We start from the raw sequence: 22006 nt of genomic DNA on the forward strand, positions 1-22006 counted from the left end.
TATTGTGTTCATATTAATGGAAATAAGACAGAATTTCACTTTAAGGTGAATTTCACCTCTCATAGAATCAGTCAGGGTTGGAAGGGACCACAAGGATCATCTAGTTCCAACCCCTCTGCCATAGGCAGGAACACCCTACCCTAGAGCAGGCTGCCCACAGCCTCATCCAGCCTGGCCTTAAACACCTCTAGGGAATGGGACCTCAACCACCTTCCAGGGCAACTCATTCCAGGCTCTCACCACTCTCATGCTGAACAACTTCCTCCTCACATCCAGCCTGAACCTGCCCATCTCCAGCTTTGCTCCATTCCCCCTAGTCCTGTCACTCTCAACATAGAATCAACCAGGTTGGAAGAGGCCTCCAAGATCATCCAGGCCAACCTAGCAACCAGCCCTAGCCAGTCAACTAGACCATGGCACTAAGTGCCTCAGCAAGGCTTTGCTTGAACACCTCCAGGGACGGTGATTCCACCACCTCCCTGGGCAGCCCATTCCAATGCCAATCACTCTCTCTGCCAACAACTTCCTCCTAACATCCAGCCTAGACCTCCCCTGGCACAACTTGAGACTGTGTCCCCTTGTTCTATTGCTGAAAAGTCCTTCCCCAGATTTTTTGTAGGCTCCCTTCAGACACTGAAAGGCTGTCACTTCAAGAGGACACACGAATAAAATGGGCAATGACTTCTGTAAGAAGGTTAAAAAGCAATAATAACATTTTGAGCATTCTTCTCTTCCACTGCCTTGATAGAATCATAGAATCAACCAGGTTGGAAGGGACTTCTAAGATCATCCAGTCCAACCTAGCACCCAGCCCTATCCAGTCAACTAGACCATGGCACTAAGTGCCTCCTCCAGTCTTTTTGATACCCTATATAAGACCACAGGCATCAAGTAATGCTGCAGAACACCAAGGGATGCTTTTGTGCCTATAGCAGGTCTCTTGCTCTGCTCAGTCATTTATCAAACTTTTAATGAAAAGCTTTCTTGTAAAAGTAGGAACTTTATTGCTTTTGATTTCTTTGCCCTTTTTTTTTTTGTTTCAGTTTCAATTCCTCAATATCAAAAGCGACATTTAGTCTCAGCCAGGTTTTCTCTGGTTTGCCATCAACTTTCTGAGCAAATAAGGCTCCAAGATTATTTTTTTCAAGTTGAATCATAGAATCAACGATTCTATGATTCATTTTACCCAAGTGTGTCCTTGTCAGAGTACTGCATTTCCCAAGGATAGAAGATTTTTGCTGGTTTTCCAATTGAAAAAATAAAATGCCACTGGTACTCTGTTCAGAGATTTTTTGGGGGGTGGGGTTGTGATTTTAAACACAAACTTTGCTTTACTTAGAATATGAAACCATTACCTCCTGGCTCAAAATCTAAGTTTTCAACAACAATTACTGAAAAAATACATTAAAATTAAGACTGAGTTAGAGAGAGACCTTGTGGCCAAAATCACAGCTAAGGGACACTTTACTCCTTTAGGGAGCTCCCATTAAATGCATTCATTGTTTGCAACCAAGTAAACCAGCTTGTACTTGGGGATAAACTCTAGCAGTTACTCTATTAGCCAAGGACCCCTGCCCAGCAGAGAGGGGGATCAGGAAAAGAAGACCCACAGATTGAAATCAAAGTGGATTTGATGAAACAGCCAATCTAATACCAATGTCAATATGAGTTATATAAAGTTATACTCAGCCCAGCAAAAGTGCAGCAGTCACAATATCCAGGAAGGCAGTCCTCAAGAGCAGGAGAGGTAAGAAGAAGAGGAACCCAAAAAGAAGGCTCTACAAAGAAGCTCTTATCTCTTCCTCTTTCCCTCTTTATACTGAGTGTGATTCTAATAGGCTGGGATACACCTGAAGCCAACCCCAATCAGCTGTCCTGGCTGACTCAGAGCTGCTAATGGCCTGCAGCAGAGCTGGAACTCTGTCAACAACCAGCAAGATCTGTATTTACTCTTATTCTTGATGCACACAGTAAATAGGCAAATAAAAACAATATTAATACATTATCTCTATAAAATATTATAATTGGCTATAATAAGACATGTTTCATTTGGGAGAGGAAAAAAATCATACCCAGTATGTCATGGAGGGATAAAAAGAGTCTAAATTTCCCTGTCATTATTTTATAGCTGTTCTTAGCTATAAGAAACAGAATTTCTTAGAATAAGGAATCAAAATTCCCCTTAAGGCAAAGGGCATTTTTAGTCTCTGAAAAGGCCAGCACCTTAAGATTACGTTTTGCACACAACTGAAAAAAGAAAAGCAATTGAATGGTAAAATGCAGTGTATTTAATGAATGCAAATGATCACAAACTGCCTGTTTCTGGTCAGCACATTAGTAGTTACATTTTGCAGCATCTTTATGGAAACTATTTTTGTATGCACCTTCCTTGCTAATTAAAAAGCATGTAATTAACTTCCTCTGTGGAAAAAAAATATACTTTTTTTTTCCCATTTCAATTATTTGGCAATTTAAAAAAAAAATTAGAAATGCATTTTACCATAACACAAACAACAGAGATTTGGATCAGTGCTGGGCCCAGTCCTGTTCAATATCTTTATTGATGATCTGGACGAGGGGATTGAGTCCAGCATCAGTAAGTTTGCAGATGACACCAAGCTAGGAATAGGTGTGGATCTGTTGGAAGGTAGGAGAGCCCTGCAGAGGCAGGATGATAGGACTAGGGGGAATGGAGTAAAACTAGAAGTGGATAGATTCAGGTTGGATGTTAGGAAGAAGTTCTTCCCTGTGAGGGTGGTGAGACACTGGAACAGGTTGCTCAGGGAGGTGGCCCCATCCGTGGAAGTTTTTATGGCCAGGCAGAATGGGATTCTGAGCAACCTGATCCAGTGAGAGGTGTTCCTACCCATGGTAGGGGCTTAGAAATGGATGATCTCTGAGGTCCCTTCCATCCCTGCCAATCCTCTGATTCTATGAACAAGAAGATGAATATGTCTGAACACTATGCAAAGCAGAGATGTCACTAACCCTCTTTGTTATCTCCAGCAGCACAGCGTAGGGAACGCCAAAAGCAGTCAAAGAGAGAGAATGCTTGGTTATCTGAAAGAAAGCCCACAAGTTGAGGGAAAGTCTATCTTCATTTAAAAACAACTGCTCCTCAGAACCAGCAGGAATTTTCTCAGTGAGTCTGGGAAAAAAAATTGGCTGCCCTAATCCTTACCCAAATGCTATTATTAGTAGCTAAGTTAAACAATTACAGCTCATCTCAAAGTGTGATTAATGGCAACATAGTCATAGTGTGCTCCACCAATCTTTCTGCTGTGAAGTCTCATACTTTACAAAACACACACACACACACACACGTAGGCTACTGACTCAAATGCATAAACAACATGCCTCAGGGAAAAAAATAAAAGAAAAGAAATCTGGGACCATTAATGAATCATAGAATCAACCAGGTTGGAAGAGACCTCCAAGATCATCCAGTCCAACCTAGCACCCAGTCCTATCCAGTCATCTAGACCATGGCACTAAGTGCCTCATCCAGTCTAAGTCCAATTCTAGCAAAATACTGGTCCATAGGAAGGATCAGAACTCAGGCTTTAGTTGTTGCCACACCTGCTCTACAGAAAGAATAAAATCAAGGAGAGATACAGGATTCATTGCAATATGATCAAGCAGGGAGGGATGATAACAGCTTTTGGAATAAATCAGATCCATCCCTGTGCCTTTAGGGCTTCGACATCAGCTTCTGCTACAGACCATTAGTCTTGACACTTTAATAGAGATAAATAAGATGCAGAGTGTGGTTGGCTTGGAGAAGCAGTTCTACAGCATGGGCAGCCAGCATGTGTACCATTTCCACACATCTGCTTGTGTAGCATTACTACCAGAGAAGAAGAGTGGTGTAGAACTGGAAAGAGTTATGATCACTCCCTTGTGTAGGGAAGGACCCACTGGTAGTTCACACTAGCTTCCATCCTGCTATAAATCCCTTTCTTTTCAGCTCCACACAGCAGGACAACACTCTCTGTAAGAAGGGCAGGATTCAGGTCCTGCATTCTCGCTGCTCACCATTTTTCAGGGGAAGCTGAGGATGTGCAATGCCTACTTGCCTATACACATCATGTAGGAAACAGCCCAGAAATAAGGATCACTTATCCCATCTTGTACCACTATTCAAGTTCCCAGTCAATCTGTCTCTTAAGCCATTAAATTTGGACATCTCGGATGAGTACATAATGTCTACAAAATGTGCTTCAGCAGAAGACATCTCATAGACCTGTCACTTTTATTTTCCTCTTGACATGACTGCAGTGATGAGCAGTAAGCACTGAGACAATCTTTACAATACCAAAATCCACTCTGAGCTAACCCTTCCCAGGTGCAGCAAAGAAAATCTGCATGAAAAAAAAATGTTCAAAGGCTAATTTACTCTTTTTCCTCTTAAGACTTCATCAATCCTTAGTTCTTCATTAGGCTACCTTGGAAGACCCTCTGTGAGTAAAGGAAGTACCTTGTTCTCTGCTGTGGTGTATTCTTCCTCACTTGTCTCAGAATTTGTTAACTGAATTTTCTCCTGAGTATGGATATTCCCTTTAACAACACAGACTGTGATGCTCTCCCCTCTGATAACTTCTTGGTAAGGGTACAAAGGAAGCCAACTATGAAATGTACCCTCCTAGCTCTATCATTCATAAACAGAGGGGACCTACAGGCAAAGTGATGATTGGCACTTGCCTTGGTGACAGCAACCATGACGTACTTGAGTTTTGAATCATTGGCAACAGAAGAAAAATTGCCAGCAAAAGCATATGAAGACAGCAGACTTTAGGCTGCTGAAAGAAGTCACTAAGTCCCTTATAATCATAGAATCAAGCAGGTTGGAAGAGACCTCCAAGATCATCCAGCCCAACCTAGCACCCAGCCCTAGCCACTCAACCAGACCATGGCACTAAGTGCCTCAGCCAGGCTTTCCTTGAACACCTCCAGGGATGGTGACTCCACCACCTCCCTGGGCAGCCCATTCCAATGCCAATCACTCTCTCTGGCAACAACTTCCTCCTAACATCCAGCCTAGACTTCCCCCTGCACAACTTGAGACTGTGTCCCCTTGTTCTGTTGCTGGTTGTCTGGGATAAGAGACCAACCCCCACCTGACTACAACCTCCCTTTAGGTAGTTGTAGACAGCAATGAGGTTCTCCCTGAGCCTCCTCTTCTCCAGGCTAAACAACCCCAGCTCCTTCAGCCTCTCCTCATAGGGTTTGTGTTCCAGGCCCTCCACCAGCCTTGTTGCCTTGAGAATGTTCCATGAATATGTGTCACTTTTTAAAAGCCATTTCTTAAGAGTGCAGGAGAAGACAATTTCAAAATACGAGAGGTCAAGAAAGCAGGACAAAACACCAGCTTGGATGAGCAGGGATCTTCATCCAAGAGAAAAGTGTACAGCCACAGGAAAGAAATACAGGCAACACAGAAGGATAACAGACGACATTCACCACTGGAGGGAGAAATTATGTGCAGTCAAAGCTTAGGTGAGCTTTCAAGCTGGCCAGCATGGAAGGCTAATGAAAAGGGATATCATTGGTCCATTACTTGATGAGGCTGGTCACCTCACAGACAGAGTTGTAGAAAAAGCAGAGGTGTTTCATGTTATCTGTCTTTAACACAAGTGATGGGCCCTGGGACCCTGGAGTCCCATGTTGGAAGCCTGTGACTGGGGAGATAAGAAACTCTCAGCCAGCTCTGAACTTGTTCAAGACTTGCTGCCCCAGCTGGAGGCACATAAACCTCCAATGGGAATTTCAACAGTCTTGGGAGTTTGGAGAGGTTCCAGGTGATTGGGAGCTGGCTTATGTTGTCCCAGTTTTCAAGAAGAGTGAGAGGGAAGAGCCTGTCAATCTCACTTCAATGCCTGGTAAAATTATAGAGAAGGTTCTTCTGGGAGCTACTGAAAAACATTTGATAGATGATGCAGTCATTGGTCACAGCCACCACAGGTTCACAAGAAGAAAGTCCTATTAAACCAACTCAGTTTCTTTTACGACAAAGTCACCCATCTAACTGACCAAGGGAAGCCAGTAGGTGTGGAGCTTGGCAATTTTAGCAAAGCTTTTGAGGCTATCCCTCAGGACAAAATGCCCAGCATACTAGGGAGGCAAATCTGTCACACGCTGGGTGAACAACTGGCTGAAACAGTTATAGGAAATGGTGTTAAATCAGTTGGCAACCAGTCACCAGTGAGGTTCCCCAGAGGGCAAACACTCTAACATTTTATTAGGAGTTATCTAGGTGCACTAATTGAGTGCACAGCAAAATAAGTTTGTCAATGATACCAAACTAGGAGGAGCTGTGGACTCCTTTAAGGGTAGAGAGGTCTTAAGGAGAGAATTGGATAGAATAGAGAGTTAGGTAACCGCTAACCACGGTGGTTGGTGGTGTCATATTGATTTATGAAAGCAATAAAGTTCATCATTTATGAATATGAAATTTAACAAAAGCAAGTGCTGGATTCTCCACCTGGGATGGGAAAATCCTGGTTACATGTACAAATTTAGGGATGAGAGATGGAGAGTAGCACCACAGAAAGATATCTGGGGGTTTAAGTCAATGGCAACTTGAGTATGTCAACAGTGTGCCCTGGCAGCCAAAAGGGACAACTGTGTCTTGGTGTACATCAAGCACAGCACAGCTTGCCAGTTGAGGGAAGTAACAGTCCCACTCTATCCTGCAGTGGTAAAGCCTCATCTTCAGTACTGTGTGCAGTTTTGGATGTCTCAACAGAATCATACAATGGTTGGGCTTGGAAGGGACCTCCAGAAATCATCAAGTGCAACCTCTCTGCAACATCAGGATCACCTAGGGTAGGTCATCTAGGAATGTATCCAGGTGGGTCTTGAAAGTCTCTAGAGAAGGAAACTCCACAACCTCTCTGGGCAGCCTGTTCCAGAGCTATTCCTCACGTTGAATTTCTTGTTTTCCAGGTTGTATCCATTGCCCCTCATTTTAATCATAGGACATCAGACATTAAGACTAATTAAAGTGTGTCCAAAGGAGACGAACAAGGAGGATGAAAGGTCTTGAGGGTAAGACTTGCCAGGAGCTGCCAGAGTCACTTAGTTTGTTCAGTTTAAAGAAGAGAAGGCTGTAGGATGGTCTTATTGCAGTCTACAACTTCCTCAAGTTGGGGCAACAGCAGAGGAGGTGATGACCTTTGGTGACCAGAGGCAGGACATGAGGAAGAGGAATGAAGCTGCATCAGGCAAAGTTCAGACTGGACTCAGGAAAAGGTTCTTACGTGACAGGGTGGTTGGTCACTGGAACAGACTCCCTGAAGATCATAGTATCAAGCCTGTCAGAGTTGAAGAAGCATCTTGAAAACACTCTTAGTCCTATGGTTTTGTTTTAACTAGTCCTGTGAGGGGCAAGGAGCTGGACTCAATGATCCTTATGAGTCTCTTCCAACTTGAGCTACTCTGTGATGCTATGATTATTCCAGATTTTGACAGGGAAAAAAAATGCAGTGGTACAAAACATGTTAGTGAATGCTTCCATAAAGGAAGGGAGGGAACATCTGAGTTAAGCACATAGTAGCTTTCCAAGTATAGCATCAGGAAAGCTGGGAATGTGAGGGCTAATTCACAGAGTTAAAAAGAGCAGTCTGAATTGGACAGAAGGATTACCCTTTATGCAAGTATGAAAATCTGAGTGGAAAAACACATGCATATGCAGAATTCAGCCATGTTGGTAAGGAAATTAAGATCCAAGTGTATGTATGGGTCTTATTTCTTTAGATCCTTCCAAAAGGATGTTTTGAATACTTCTACAAGATTTTTAGTAGGTTTATCTAACCACTTTGAAACATTCCTCAGAAGAGTAGTCGCTGGATCTGCAAACTGTAAACTGAGGTAAGAGTATGTAACTTTCCCCTAAATGCATTTGATAATTTCTACTCTGCCAGCAATGGCACTTCCACAGATTCCATCTGATTACATCTTGATCAAAATGGAGTACAGGAAGGTGATTACCAAGTTAAAAAGGAAAGGAGAGGACTGTACTGCAGAGAAAGAAACTCCTGTTCTTCAAGATGGTAACATTATTCTAGATCATTAAAAACTTTGTACTTGTCTTTGGCACACTTTGGTTAATGTATTTACATTGGATGGAAGAACTCAAATATGAAGACTTTCTACCCCACACCTTTACAGTCCTGCAAAGAAACATAGTGACAATACAGAACTGTTACTGTGCTGCCCCTTCTGTAATTCATTAAGCACAATGTTTCCTCTAAAGTGCATTCCTTTCAACCTGCTATGAGAGTGGGGACTTATTTCCCAAGTTTTGCTGTTATAATACACATTGAAAACAGATTCATTTCTCCATATGATCCTAAAATGGACTGGAATTGTTTAGAATATATCAGAAGGCCACCTAGTAGCAGCAAATCAATTTTAAAAGAGGAAAACAAACCAACAAAAAACCCACAGTGAGAATTTCAGTCTTGCTGTATTCCTCTCTCACTGCATTCCTCTCTCACTGCTGGTGCTTTAGTTTTCAAGTCTCATGCTTCTTTCTAACTGGCTGTTCCAGCAGCTTATGTGCTGGTTCTTAACTGAATGTGCCAAAAGAAACTCCTCCTTCCACACATTAGGATGTAGCTCAGCTTGAAATTCAGACTAAGGAATTATGAAAAGCTGTCCAAAGTGAAATCCATGACTGTCAGATTTAAATACTAATCTCTTTGCACTCAGATTAATCTCCCCCCCACTAAAGAAATACAGTGCACTTACATGCTTGCTGCACTGGAAAAACACTTTGTCTTCACCTAGAGAAACATTTCCAGCCTTCTCCAAACATGGCTGTCACCCTTACAAAGACACCAACTCTAAGTAAGTATTGACAATGGCTGTCCAAGCTCTGGTTCATTTTAAACTGGTGCCATGACACTATTTCTTTCAGGCACTCTGTCTCATCAATATTCAGTGTGCCTACTCCCAGGAACTGCTTGGGAAACACATGCAAGATGACCCTTAGTGAACCGTGACTTCTTCATAAGCACACCAGATAGTTAGAGCAAGTAGCTCTGATAGCACTGCATTTCTAAGTGCCAACAAAAGCCATTCTCCAAGATGCTTATTATTAAGTGACACAAACAACTATCAAGTATCCACCAGGAGAGGGAACAACGCAAAGCAAAGTTCAAGCTCAGCACTGCCAGAAGTAGCACCTTAACAATGACCTCATTTTGGTCTGAACTTGAGTATGTATGCGCAGAGCACTTCTCCTGGCACAAAGACTGAATTATGAGTCAGGAAGCTTTTTTATGTAAGTTCGAGACAGCTACCCCGTCTGAGATGTGAAGGGTGTGAAATCAATAGGATATTAATCACTGCTGCATCAAGCTGAAGTAACAGTTCTCAACACTTGTCATCCTTCCACTGGCAGTAAGCAGAGGTAGTAGTAATGGAGGTGCAAATAGTAAAGGAAGACTTGATAAAAAGCAGAAGAGTGTAAAAAGTCAGTATAGAGACTCTCCAGACAACACTTTGCAGTATTTTTCATAGCAATGCCATCAGAGCTTATCTAGATGTAAACTCTGTGACTGCAGAAGAGAATATTAATATACAGATTATGGAGTTTATCCTTTTAATCCCCTGTAGCCATCCCCCATGCTTCTCCCAAGAACATCAAAGAAGCCAGAACAGGAACTTAGTCAGAGGGTATGGACACAGGATGGGGAGGAAGAGGAGGGGTGCCTTCAAGCAGCCGCTTCTCATATTCTTATGAGATTATTAGAGGTGCCAGCTAAAGGAAATACCTCCTCAGTTTAAGATGCATGCACTTTGACTTTCAGCACTCCAGTCCTCCATGAAAATCCTACTGTCATCCAGCTGAAGCACTGATATGCAAGAAACTTTACATCACTTCCTAGCAACACAACTAGTGCCACCAGTACAAGCTAGGACTCCACCTGTAGCCAGCTATGCTCTTGCTCTTACAGGCTGTACAAAACCTTGATCACAGAAACAGCTTTTTTAGAGAATTTAGTGTCCTGCAAATTGCAGTGAGTTGTTCTGCTTCCAGATATGCACACACAAATCTATCCCTGCAATGGCAACCACCACCTCAATAAAAGAGGTCTCCAATTTTCACTGCAATTTCATGGTTCAAACTCCTTCTCTGCTCCCCACCCACATATTTTCCCCCTCTCCCCTCTCCTTCCAATCCCTATCTCCACCCCTTATTTTTAGAAGAGATCTTTTAAATAGCAGGTTTTTAGCATCATCTTAAGCACAATGTCCAAGGATGAGTTTAAACTTATGGAAGGAGCTTCATTCATAATTTAAACTTTTAATGCATACATTTGGCATGACTCTTTCTGTGCTATTATATTCACAGAAGGGATGATGAAAATATCAAGTGGAAGGCAAAACAAATGCATTTTTCTTAAGAGAGAATAAACTGAAAATGGCAGAACCTCAAGGACCTTAAACCTACTTGCTTTCTATGGTTTTTTTTCTCCTGTGGTATTTACAGCTTTTACTCTGAGAGTATCCTGAAAGTATCCTCAAAAGAGATAGGAAGAGCCAAGTTCATGAGCTAATTGGTTCTGCCATTACTTTCTAAAAAAGAAGACTAAACAAAACACTTCCTTCCCAAAAATCTCTGCTGCTCAGAGAAAGCACCTCCAAGTACCAGCAGACTCAAGTGGTAGCAGGAGCGGCATGAGCCAGCTGTGTCAGTCAGCGGAAATCAGTGGATCAGCCACCTGGCTTTACGGAGGTGTTGCCTGCTGTAGTGAGCTATATTCCTTGCTATGTCATTGTGACTCTATAGGCAGCCCATTGCATGTCTGACTTATGGCAAAGTGTGAAAGATTACCAAAACCATCTTACTGTTATCTTACCCAGTACTGTGTACTGCATTGAGAAGAGGGCCAAAGATCAAAGTGAAAGATCGTTTGATGTGCTGCTACTTCTCTTCAACATTTCTTCTGCTAAGCTTGCTGAAGAGCCACAGAAGGGCAGGGAAAGCTACTTAGAGGAACTCATCTTGCTCTTTATCTCCTCTACAGCCTCCCCAAGAATCTGTGATCCTTTCTTCATTGTGAGCCTAGACATCTTGCTAGTAAAGGTAAACATCTATGAAAAAAAAACATTTCTCACTGATTTTAGACTGAATAGGGCTGGGTGCTAGGTTGGACTGGATGATCTTGGAGGTCTCTTCCAACCTGGTTGATTCTATGATTCCATCTATTCACCTGTACACATTCTAAAGAAAACTAAACTTTACATTTGACAATTCCCTGCTCAATTTTTAAGACATTGTAGGACAAACCATCATTGCTTAAAAGCTACATCGCTTTTTGACTGAGCATGCCTAAGCAGAAGTCTCTGCAATCATTGTATTGGTTTCCAGAACCTTCTAAAAGACAAAGTAACACCCCAGCTTTATCATCTCTCTTATTACACTGTTACACTCTCTGCTTCATTCCATTTATTGCTTCTTTCCCCTGCAAAGGGTCATTATCACATTGCTGATAACTCTAAGAATATATAGGTTTACATGGGTGGATAATAACTTTATTTATCACAGTATCATCAGGGTTGGAAGAGACCTCACAGATCATCAAGTCCAACCCTTTACCACAGAGCTCAAGGCTAGACCATGGCACCAAGTGCCATTTATCTTCAAAAAGCTCTCCAGGCATCATCATCATCTGTTTCAAACCTTTCCAAGCACAAGAAGAAACAATTTGCCAGAACCATGCATGCAATATTTACAGCTGCATGTAAATGGCTGCTCCTATGTGTGTTCCTGCATAGATCTGCACATATGCAGGAGAGTTTTAATATAACACACTGCCCAAATCCCATTCACCCTTCCTTCCCCACCCCCCCACCCCCCCACCCCAAAAAAAAAAGCAGAATTGCAGAGAGGAGCAGTTTTATAGCACTCATCACAAACAAGACATAGATAAAAAGCTGTTTCAAGGTGATCAGTTTTCACCATGAACACGAAGGATGGGACAAATGATTTACATAGAGAATCATAGAACTGTTTAAGATCATTTAGCCCTTTTCTTTTATTTTCCTTACAGATAAGGAAATTTTATCTTGCCTGTTAAGAACTAGGAAACTTATGGAGATATTTAGATAGTAGATCCTTTTTGCTGAGGGACACCTATGCACTGGCAATTTCTTTCACTACACAGTTACCTACTCACAGAGCAACACATTTTTAACTGAGGGAACTATTTACATGAGGCTCCTGCTCTTCATCATAAAACCAAGGCACATCCAACAACTTGTTGAGCCATGGCTGACTAGACACTGCAGTTATGAACTACATGGAAGGAAATACCTGATAGTGATGGCCTAGATACATTTGCTCCAGAGCCCAGAAGCATGAATAAGATGATCTCCTGAGGTATCAACCTGACCTGTATTTCTTAAGTTATTCAGGTCTGTGTGGATTGAAATTAACTGTATTTACATGAAAGGTGCATACAAATCTTGCACTTTCAAGTTTGGCACTTGGTTCTGAGCATTCATCCTGACATTTATTTTTAAGCTCTCACAAATGTCTTCTTCTGCTTAACGTAATCTCATGAAAAAAAAGATGAACAGATGAGTTCAAGCAGGCAGTGCTCTGGTTAAGTCTAGTTAGTAAAAACATGACAGTCCACAAGCTTCTAATAAATGAGCCTGCAGCATCTTTTTCACTTTTGTGTGTGTTATCTATACTACCAAAGCTGCATCTTGCAGTAAGAGTGAAAAGAGTTTCTTCCAGCCTGCATTATTCTGTGCTTTCTCACATCTTCTCAGTAGTTCTGAGCAAGTAGACAGATTTCCTTTGTGGCTTACTTAGAAAATCAACCGAAACAATGACAAGGAAAAGTGCTCTGTGTAGCTGAGCCTTCCTAAAGAGGCTGCAGTCGGCAACATGACTCAAAATGTGTGTATATTCAGGTAAGATGGATTACTTCATGGAGCTGGTAACTTATTAATTGTATGATCCCGTCTGATAACTTAAAGACAGCCTCTGCCAGTCACACTATTTTCAAAGCCAGCTGATTTTTGCTACAGTAAGCATACAAAAAAACATAAACAGGCAATATGCAGCCAGTAAACTTGGGAGTGGGAAGGAGGATAAGTGCTGTAATGAAGGTGCATTCTAGAAACAAGGGAGGGAAGGAGGGAAGGGGGGAAGGAGGGAAGGGGGGAAGGGGGGAAGGAGGGAAGGGGGGAAGGAGGGAAGGGGGGAAGGAGGGAAGGGGGGAAGGAGGGAAGGGGGGAAGGAGGGAAGGAAGGAAGGAGGGAAGGAGAAATGTGAAAACACACACACACTAGAAGCATTGTTCCAGAAGTGGGCTGCATGTCTGCTTCTCACACTACAAGACTGGCTAGATTTGAACTGCTTTGACACTTCAGCAGTTCAAGATGGACAGCAGCCACGTGAAGGGAAATCTGAGAACATATTTCAGAATATATAATCTGTGGTCTTATATTAACCTTGCAATAAAAGCACAGCTAATGCAAATAATCAAACCTTCCTTTTAATATGCCTTGTTTGACAAAACCAGGCAAGCTCAATAAATGTGAATTCAAGTCATAGACAAACTTTTTTATTAAAAACACTCTTGTGGTCAAACCAACCTTTGTTACACCACCACTGACATCAATAATATTACAAAAGGCAGAAATCTGGTGCAGCCTGCTGTCAATCAACTCTCCTTTCAGCCACATTATGTTTCATTCATCCTGCTGCACCTCCTTACCCAGAGGGAAGGGAATTAAAAAGGTCACATCTTAGCCAATAAAATATATTTAGCTACTCTGTGGGGAGTAAGCAGTATCTCTAATCAGTCATCCAAACAAGACAACCGACTACCCAGAAGGTTGCATGCTGCTGCACATCAATAAACATCTTTATCTTGGAACTGAAATGAAAAATATCAGACCAGTGAAGGTATGAAAGGGGAACTCAAAGCCCTGTCAGAAAAATTACAAAATTAGAGCTGAGCACTGCATTCAGCAAACAGATGACACAGACATGGCAGAAATAAGTAGTGCTGGGAGCTAGGTTCAGATAGCACGCTCTAGAATTTTAAGTAATAGTCAAAAAACATTTTGGATACTTTCTGTTTCTATATGTATTTTCTTTCAGGTCTCTCCAGTGGCAAACACTTAAGTCAGCTCCTCTTTCCCTTATCTCTTCAGCCTCTACAGAACTGCTTCACTGTAATCTATCTTTCCCTGTCTCTCTCTCTCTCTCTCTCTCTCTCTCTCTCTCTGTCTCTCTCTCTCTCTCTTTCTTTTATTTTATGTAAGACCCTGCTGATATCTATTTCAGGATTCCTTTAATCCCCCAAATTGATTTATCCTCCATTCTTTCAGCCTCAATAACAGAAATGCTCCAGTAAGCACTACTTGTGGAACACATGGAAATAAGAAAGAATGTCTAAATCATTACTTCCACAGCACGTTAAAACAAACATTATGTGTTTAAGAAGACAAAAAGAGCACTGTGATGCAAAGAAAATACAGTTCAATTTGCCATCCATGCTGCTACCAAAATACACATAGCAGACATTCTCCTACTGAAAGAATTGGAGCTGTAGAACACAGTTTTGCCATTAGAATACTATAGCCAGAATAAAACCAACTGGTATTCTCTATCCTCCCAAAAAAACTCTTGCCTTATGGCATTTCATCTCCTGACTGCACAGGTTTGTATATACACATGACTACATGGAAACAATCTGTAGAACCTGACCACAGCAAACTGCATGGTGAAGCAGGAGGTACATCCAATGCCAAACCATAAAACGCTTAAAAACTGAAACAGAGAACCAAAATAACATGATTGCAAAACCATCACAAAATAGCTGGCTAAGAAAGAGAAATGATGATAGTGTCCCTGCTTGGAATGAAGGGGGGATGAAAATGCAGGCTACTTCATGGGAAAATTACAAGAGGAAGCAGAAAGGAAGAAATATTGCCTGTGACACAAAAGAAAAACAAAACTAAGTTTATTTGGTCAGCTTTGCCAAGTACCCACCAGTAAAGTTTAGCTAATGTTTTGGGGAGAAGAAGAAGAATGGGGAAAAATGAACAAACATAGCCCTCCCCCAAAAAAATGCAAATTCCATCGTTTTGCATGTGAAAAAGCAGCCCAACAATTTTACATAGGCAAGGTGTGGCACCAGTTATGCAACCTACCCTTTGTCAGTGCAGAATTAAAGAAATATAAAGTGTGCAAGCACTTCTACTTACATAACACTGGAACTTGGGGTTTGGTTTTGGTGGTGGTGTTTGGGTATTTTTTTAAAGCAATAAATACACAGATTCACAGAATTAACAAGGCTGGAAAATAGCTTCATGATCATCAAGTCCAATTCATCACCTAATACCTTCTAATTAACTTAAAAGAGGGGAAGGAGAGGAAAAAACCCACAACCAACCACAAAGGAATTGCTTCCCAAAACTGGCCAAAAGGGTCGTGCACAGAATTTCTTAGATTGGAAAAGACATTTAAGATCATCAAGTCCAATCATTAGTTTCACACTGACAAGTCCTTGACTAAGCCAAATCCCTCAACACAACAGCTAATCACTACGAATCACTATGGTTGGAAAGGACCACCAGCATCATCCAGTCCAACATTCATCCAAGCATCCTAGACCATAGCCTCAAGTGCCACATCCTCTCTCCTTTTAAACCCCTCCAGGGATAGTGAACTGTACATAATCACCTGTTAGTCTTTCTGTTGACCAGCTTTGGACTTTCTATACTAACAAGACTCCCAGTCCCTCCAGCATCATCTGAGCCAAGAGCAGACTCTGAGGACCACTTACAGAATGAACCATCATGGCACATGACCACAAGTGTCAAAGCTCAACTTACAATATATAAAAGATCAATTCATTAAAACATGCAAGCACACTTTCGCTGAAAATGTTCTCAAACACTGGGACAGGACTCTCAGGGAAGTGGCTGAATCCCCATTCCTGGAGGAGTTTAAAAGACACAAAGACATGATGCTGAGGGACATGGCTTAGCACCAGACTTGAAAGTGTTAGACAATGGTTGGACTCAATGGTCTTTAAAGGTGCTTTCCAACCAAAACAACTCTATGATTCTACACGTCCATTTCTATTGAGGTCTACAGGTTGCAGGTATATATGTGATTGCTTTTTGGAAGAAGAAAGTCTGAAGAATTTAGAAAAACCTATGAATTTCTTAAAACTCTAATGGATTAGGAGTACCTCTGTACTTTCTGCACGTGTTACTCTGTCCACAACAGTATACTTGTCAGCATTTGGTAAGGAGCATCCAGCACTGTGCTCATAAAAGCTGATCACACTCCCACAGACAGTTAAAGGATGATCCAAATGCCTGAAATAAATATCTGGGTTTTTTTTATCTGCTTGTCCAACAGAGAAACACTGATTTCAAATATATTATATATCTTGCAACAGAAACTGTATTTATTATGTTTAAAATAACTCTAGCCCCTCTGTTTGTCCCCAGTCCTATGTGCAGAAGGAAGCACTAGTTGCAAGCATGGGATTGAAGCTGGCACTCTTGCTAGAGCTGAGGTAACTTAAGAGGAATGTCAGCAAGCCTTTACTTTCCAAACTTTATTACTCTGCTTTAAGAAGAGTAAGAATGCCTGCTATTGTCATTTAAAAAAAAGCTTATGAAGCTTTTAGTGTCTGGTTTTAGTGCTGCAGAAATGAAATTAAAACTGGTGGTGTTTCTTTTATAAGAAAATAATAATTATGGGGGGGGGGGGGACACCAAACCACCACACACATTTAGTTATAACAAAGTTTCTAAAATAGAAATGTGACCACTCTTCACTCTAGACAAAGTTCAAGCACGCTGCTGAATTAAGAGGAGCTACATGTGGACAGCTCTGCAAGCTGTGAGCAGTGGTGAATCTGGCTGCCTTAGGTATCCAAGTCATTCAAACCCAGTTTCCTTTGAACGTGCAAGTTCCTACTATGGAGAGTCACAAGGGGATGAACATCTCCAGCTAATGAGATCTACACTCAATGCATAATGTGAATCCTAAATCTGAGGCCACATTCTTACACTCCCATCTGCAGACAGAATTTCCCTCTCTCTTTCCACCCCCCACCCCCTTTTTTCTTTTTTTTGGTAGAGAACAATGTAAATCTATTTTTAAATAATCTTTATTTCTCTTTAAAGAGCAGGATGATGGAAACAGCCTTGGTGGCCATTTGGCTGAGGCTTTTTCTCACAGCACGGGCATGTTTCAAAAATCACCTCTGTATCATGAAGACCTTCCAAAATCATCTCTAACAGGCATGAGTTTTATTAGTATAGAAACCCAGGGAAGAAATGCAGAAGCTGAGCAGAATAAAGCAGTAAAAGGGAACCATGTGGGGAAGTAAAGAAGCAATTTACTCTTTGGCTTCACAAATAGCAGGCAATAGAAAAACCACTGAGTTTCCATGATACTTTTCCTATTAAACCAAATGCCTTTCTGAACACAGTAGTCCAAATTTGTAATAGCAACATTAAGGATGAAAATAAAAGCTCATCCTGTCCAGCTGAAAATGAATTGTAACAAAGTGAGCCAGATGAAGAAGCAGCAATTTGTTCTATCCCCTGCTGCTCTGCCTAGTGGTTACTGGTAGTGGTTACTGGTAGGAAGGAGCAGTACTTGGGTGGAGGGGCCACTCAGACCTTGTTCACTCAGACATGGCTCCCAAGATGATGCCATTTTGAGGTATACACCTGTCCACTGGCAACAAGCATGAGAGCATCAACTCCTTTTAAGCAGTCCAAAAGGAGGCTATCACATGGCAGCATCTTTCAGCCACTACAAAACTTGCTTCCAAACTGAAATAGCTACCCAGAGGTGAAAAGCTCCATATCACATTTCTAATCCCCAAACCAGATAGTCCTCTCTGCTTCTTTTGTAAATGTATTGTAACAATTCATCTAAGTTCTCCTGATCTTATGAATCTTGCTCTCCTGACAGCATTTCCCAGATCACTTAATTTTCACTTTCATCTAGCAAGGAATTTTACAATGCCTGCAAAAAATATATATTCTGTTGCTTGTTATCTGTTTGATAAAACACAGTTCTGAAGGAAAAAAAAGGTCAGATAAAAATTGGTATAATGTGGAGCTCTAGTGGTAGTGGGGAAGTAAAGCAATGAACAACACCAGCTGTGAGAAAAGTAGATGCTGAGCTTTAGTATGAAAACAGTGAACAAAAACATTGTAACAGATGAATTTTAAAAGGAGGAGGGTAAGGCAGAGAGTTTAGCATCAAGTAGAACGTTTCAGGCTCAGAGAGTATACCTCTGCATACAAGCAACCCTCACTTCTAGTGCCCCAGCTTGAACCTTTTATTGCAGTTAAGCGACAGATTATTATCACTATGTAATCATCTTAGCCTTAAGAGAGAACAATACATGTAGTACAGCACAAAATCAATCTTCTTCGTCAAAACTAGATGGAAGCTGAGTAATTATAAGCACATGGAATAATTTTACGCCCAGTTCTTGTCACTTATACCGTCCTTTTCACATGCTACCCATGGTAACTCCAACACCAGCTAGGAAATATTCTGCTCTCAGTTATATCACCAGCAAAATGCTGCATGAACCCCTCTAGTCAGTTTTAACACCAAACTTCAGTAGTCCTTTCAAGCTGATGAGTTCAGCAGACATTAAATCCTAAACTAGAAATACTTCAGGACTGCCACACATCCTATTTGCAAACATCATCACCCTAAGTCTTGCTGACAGCCAATATTCCACCTGTAAAGATGTTTTTTCATGCAGAGTGGTGAGATACATAAAACATACGGTGCATCTAGTGTGCTTCATCCCACAGAGGATGCCAGAATTCCTGCATCACCCTGAGAAACACTGCTATTATTTCCTTAATTGCCGAGACACCATTTGAACTTGGATACCTGTTAGCAAGTTTATAAGGCTAAAGCAATATTGACAGTTATCAGACTGTCAAATGTCAAAAAGCAGCAGGAAAACCACAGAAAACACTGCAGTGTGTGTACAAACATCCGATCCCATGTGCTCACTGGATGCTCTGCTTGCATGAAGATTCACTTTTGAACCCTCAGTGTAACGCCTGCAATTCCCTCTTAAGGGAATTCCTTTCATCCAAGACTAGAGAGGAGTGAGACTGAAAACCTCCTGCACACACTGCTGCTGACTTGCAATGGACTCTCCACTTAGTTCAATCCACATCATAAATTGGTTTGTAGTTTTGCTAAGAATTTTTGATCTACTACCCAAGCAGAGCAAACACCACCCTGACTCAGTGTTATCCCATTTAAGGCAGAATACATTTCTTCTTGCTAGAGCAGATAATTAACTTCTCTGCAAGTTTGGCACCACTCAGCCTAGCCATGGTGTTTAACTAGCATTCATTCCAATGCAGTACCACAGTGGAGACAGATGATGTTGAGTTTTACACCTTTCCCACTTTAGGTGCAGCTGCTGATTGAAGATGCACCTCCTGGACCTGACTTACAGGTATTCAAAAAACGTGGGATACCAAAACCCCGTCAAGTGACAAGGCTCAGAGAAACGATTTCCGAGCTGTGTCCATTACCTGGTGGGCAGTTACACTCCGGGGGCGCTTCTCTCGCTACTCGTAGCTTTGCCAAGTGCTCGTAGGATTTCTGTAGGCAAGAGAAGCAACGTAAGAGCACTCAGTTACCTCCCTGCGTGCCAGCCAACAGTCCCGACCGGCACGGACGCAAACTGGCATTTACTGCTGTTCTATAGGCTGCGCAACCAGCGAGGACTTCTTCATTTGGCTTCAGCCCAAGCTGTCTCACTGACTTGTCCTCCACCCCCACAACAACAAATACAAGCTGACACCACCAGCTCTCTCCCATAAGTGCCTCCTCGGTTGTCTGGGGGGGAGAAGTTGTGGAATTGTTTGTGTGTATTAAATTGTTTTGTTGTTGTTGCAGTTGCTTGTTTGGGATTTTGTTGCATTTCTTTCCCTTGGTTGTATTTTTTTGTTGTTAGTTGGATGTTTTTGTTGTTGATTTGGTTTGGATTTTTGGTCGGGTTTTGGTTTGGGTGTTTTGGGTTTGTTTTTTTTTTGGGGGGGAGGGGGAGTTATTTGTAGTTTGGGGTTTTCAGGGGTTGTTTAGGCGTTTTGGAGGGTTGTGTTTGGAGGGGAGTGGGGTTATTTGGGTTTTTTTGGCGAGTTTTAGTGGGTTGTTTTTTCCATGCACGGTTGAGTAACGCAGGGACCGAGGGTCGGACACAGCGGCAAGTCACAGAGGAGAAATGCATCGGTGTCACCCAGGCGAGGGTCATCTCGAGCCCCCCCAGTCCTCCCGCCCCTAGCAGCCTGGGGCACTCTCCGCCCTGCTTCTCAGAAACCCGAGGATGTGGGCTCCCTTTCCCCGTTTTTCCCCCGCCTCCCAACTGCCTAGCTGCTCTGGCTGCCCCACTCCTCTCCTCTGTCTGCTTCCGATCGCCCCGTCTCCAGTGCACACACAGCCCGGTTGAGCGTAGCCACCTCCCACTCCCGTCCCGCACACCTGGGCGAGAAGTCGCTCCACTTTCTCCTGCATCATTGCGTTCAACTGCTCCAGGGAAAAGCCGGGCAGCGGCGGGAGCGGGGCGGCGGCAGAGAAACCCCCTCGGGTTCCCTCGATGGCCGCGACCCTAGCCTGGAGGTCGCTGGTCCGCACCCCCAGGTAGAGGCAGGAGGCAGCCGCCAACGTAGAGAGGAGAGCGGCCAGCGCGGAGCCGCACGGCCCGGCCCGCCGTGGGCAGCGCTGCCCGCCGCAGCCCTGCTTTCTGCTGCCATCCTGTCCTGCGGCTCCGCGGCTCTTCCCCAGCGTGCTCCGGCACCCTTCAGCTGCGGCTGCCGGCATCTCCTTTCCTCCACCTCCCATGGAGGCAACGAGTTTACAAACAGCGAGAAAAAAAGGGGGAGGGAAAAAAAAAAAAAAAACAGCCCGATAAAGTGTGAGGGGAAAAAATAAATTAAAAAGAAGGTGGCAAAAAAATATTTTTAAAGATAATACTGAAAAACGCGGTAAGTGGGAGCAAAGCCCGGCATCGGCTCGCACACTTTGAAGGCGAAGCGACCCCGCCGCCCGGCAGCGGGTCGCGACTCAGCCCTGCGGCGATGGAAGGAGGGGGATAGGGGGGAAAGAAGGAGGTGAGCGGCCAAAAACCGGCAGCGGGGCTGGGTGCGGGCCGAGCCCCCGCGGCTTCCACCCTTCCCTGGGAGCGCGCAGCGAGCTCTGTAAGCGGCTTGCCACTTGTCAGAGGGGTTTTCAGGCGCGGGGCGGGAAGCGCTTCGCCCCCCCACCCCCAGCACCAACCTCACGCCTCCCGCTCTCCTCCTCCCCACCGCCACTGCCAGACTTGTTGCTCCCCCTCCACCTGCCTGCCCCGGCGCCCAGCAGCCAGGCGGGGACAGCCCGCAGGCGGCCGGCAGCCGTGTCGCCCCCGCCGGTAGGCAAACCCCTGTCGCTGCCAGCCGCTCGGCCTAGCCCCCGCCCGCCGGCCCAACCTCCCCGCCGCTATTAGCATAATGTATTCACCTAGGCGGGGGAGCCGGCTGGGGAGCCGGCTGAGCGCGATGTGTGCAGGAGCGGTGTGTGTGTGCAGGAGCGGTGTGTGTGTGCAGGAGCGGTGTGCGCAGGCAGCGCGGTGTGTGCAGGGAGCGGTGTGCGCAGGGAGCGCGGTGTGCAGGAGCGGTGTGTTGTGTGCAGGAGCGGTGTGCGCAGGGAGCGCGGTGTGCAGGAGCGGTGTGCGCAGGGAGCGCGGTGTGCAGGAGCGGTGTGTTGTGTGCAGGAGCGGTGTGTGTGTGCAGGAGCGGTGTGTTGTGTGCAGGAGCGGCGTGTGCAGGGAGCGGTGTGCGCAGGCAGCGCGGGGCGGCTGGCTGCTCGAGTCGCGGCTTGCTCGGGGAGCCGCGGCCCTGGGCGGCGTGCAGCCGCCGGCGGGAGGTAGCGGGGAAGGGGCCACGCTGAGCGGCCTGACCGGCCGAGGAAGTT

The 22006-nt window shown here is 43.8% G+C and overlaps 1 protein-coding gene across 1 annotated transcript in view; it reads right to left on the minus strand.

The window, feature by feature from the left end:
• COL25A1 (collagen type XXV alpha 1 chain) overlaps positions 1–20945 on the minus strand; it is a 347683-nt gene extending 326738 nt beyond the window's left edge. The window contains exons 1-2 of the mRNA XM_064149390.1: positions 20537–20945; positions 19588–19657 (exon numbers count right to left, since the gene is read on the minus strand). Coding sequence (XP_064005460.1) covers positions 19588–19657; positions 20537–20896 — 430 coding nt within the window. The 5' untranslated portion in view covers positions 20897–20945. The remainder of the gene's footprint in view (positions 1–19587; positions 19658–20536) is intronic.
• Between the last annotated feature and the right edge of the window lie 1061 nt (positions 20946–22006).

The sequence above is a fragment of the Pogoniulus pusillus genome, chromosome 9, assembly GCF_015220805.1.
Source record: "Pogoniulus pusillus isolate bPogPus1 chromosome 9, bPogPus1.pri, whole genome shotgun sequence".
NCBI lineage: Eukaryota > Metazoa > Chordata > Aves > Piciformes > Lybiidae > Pogoniulus > Pogoniulus pusillus.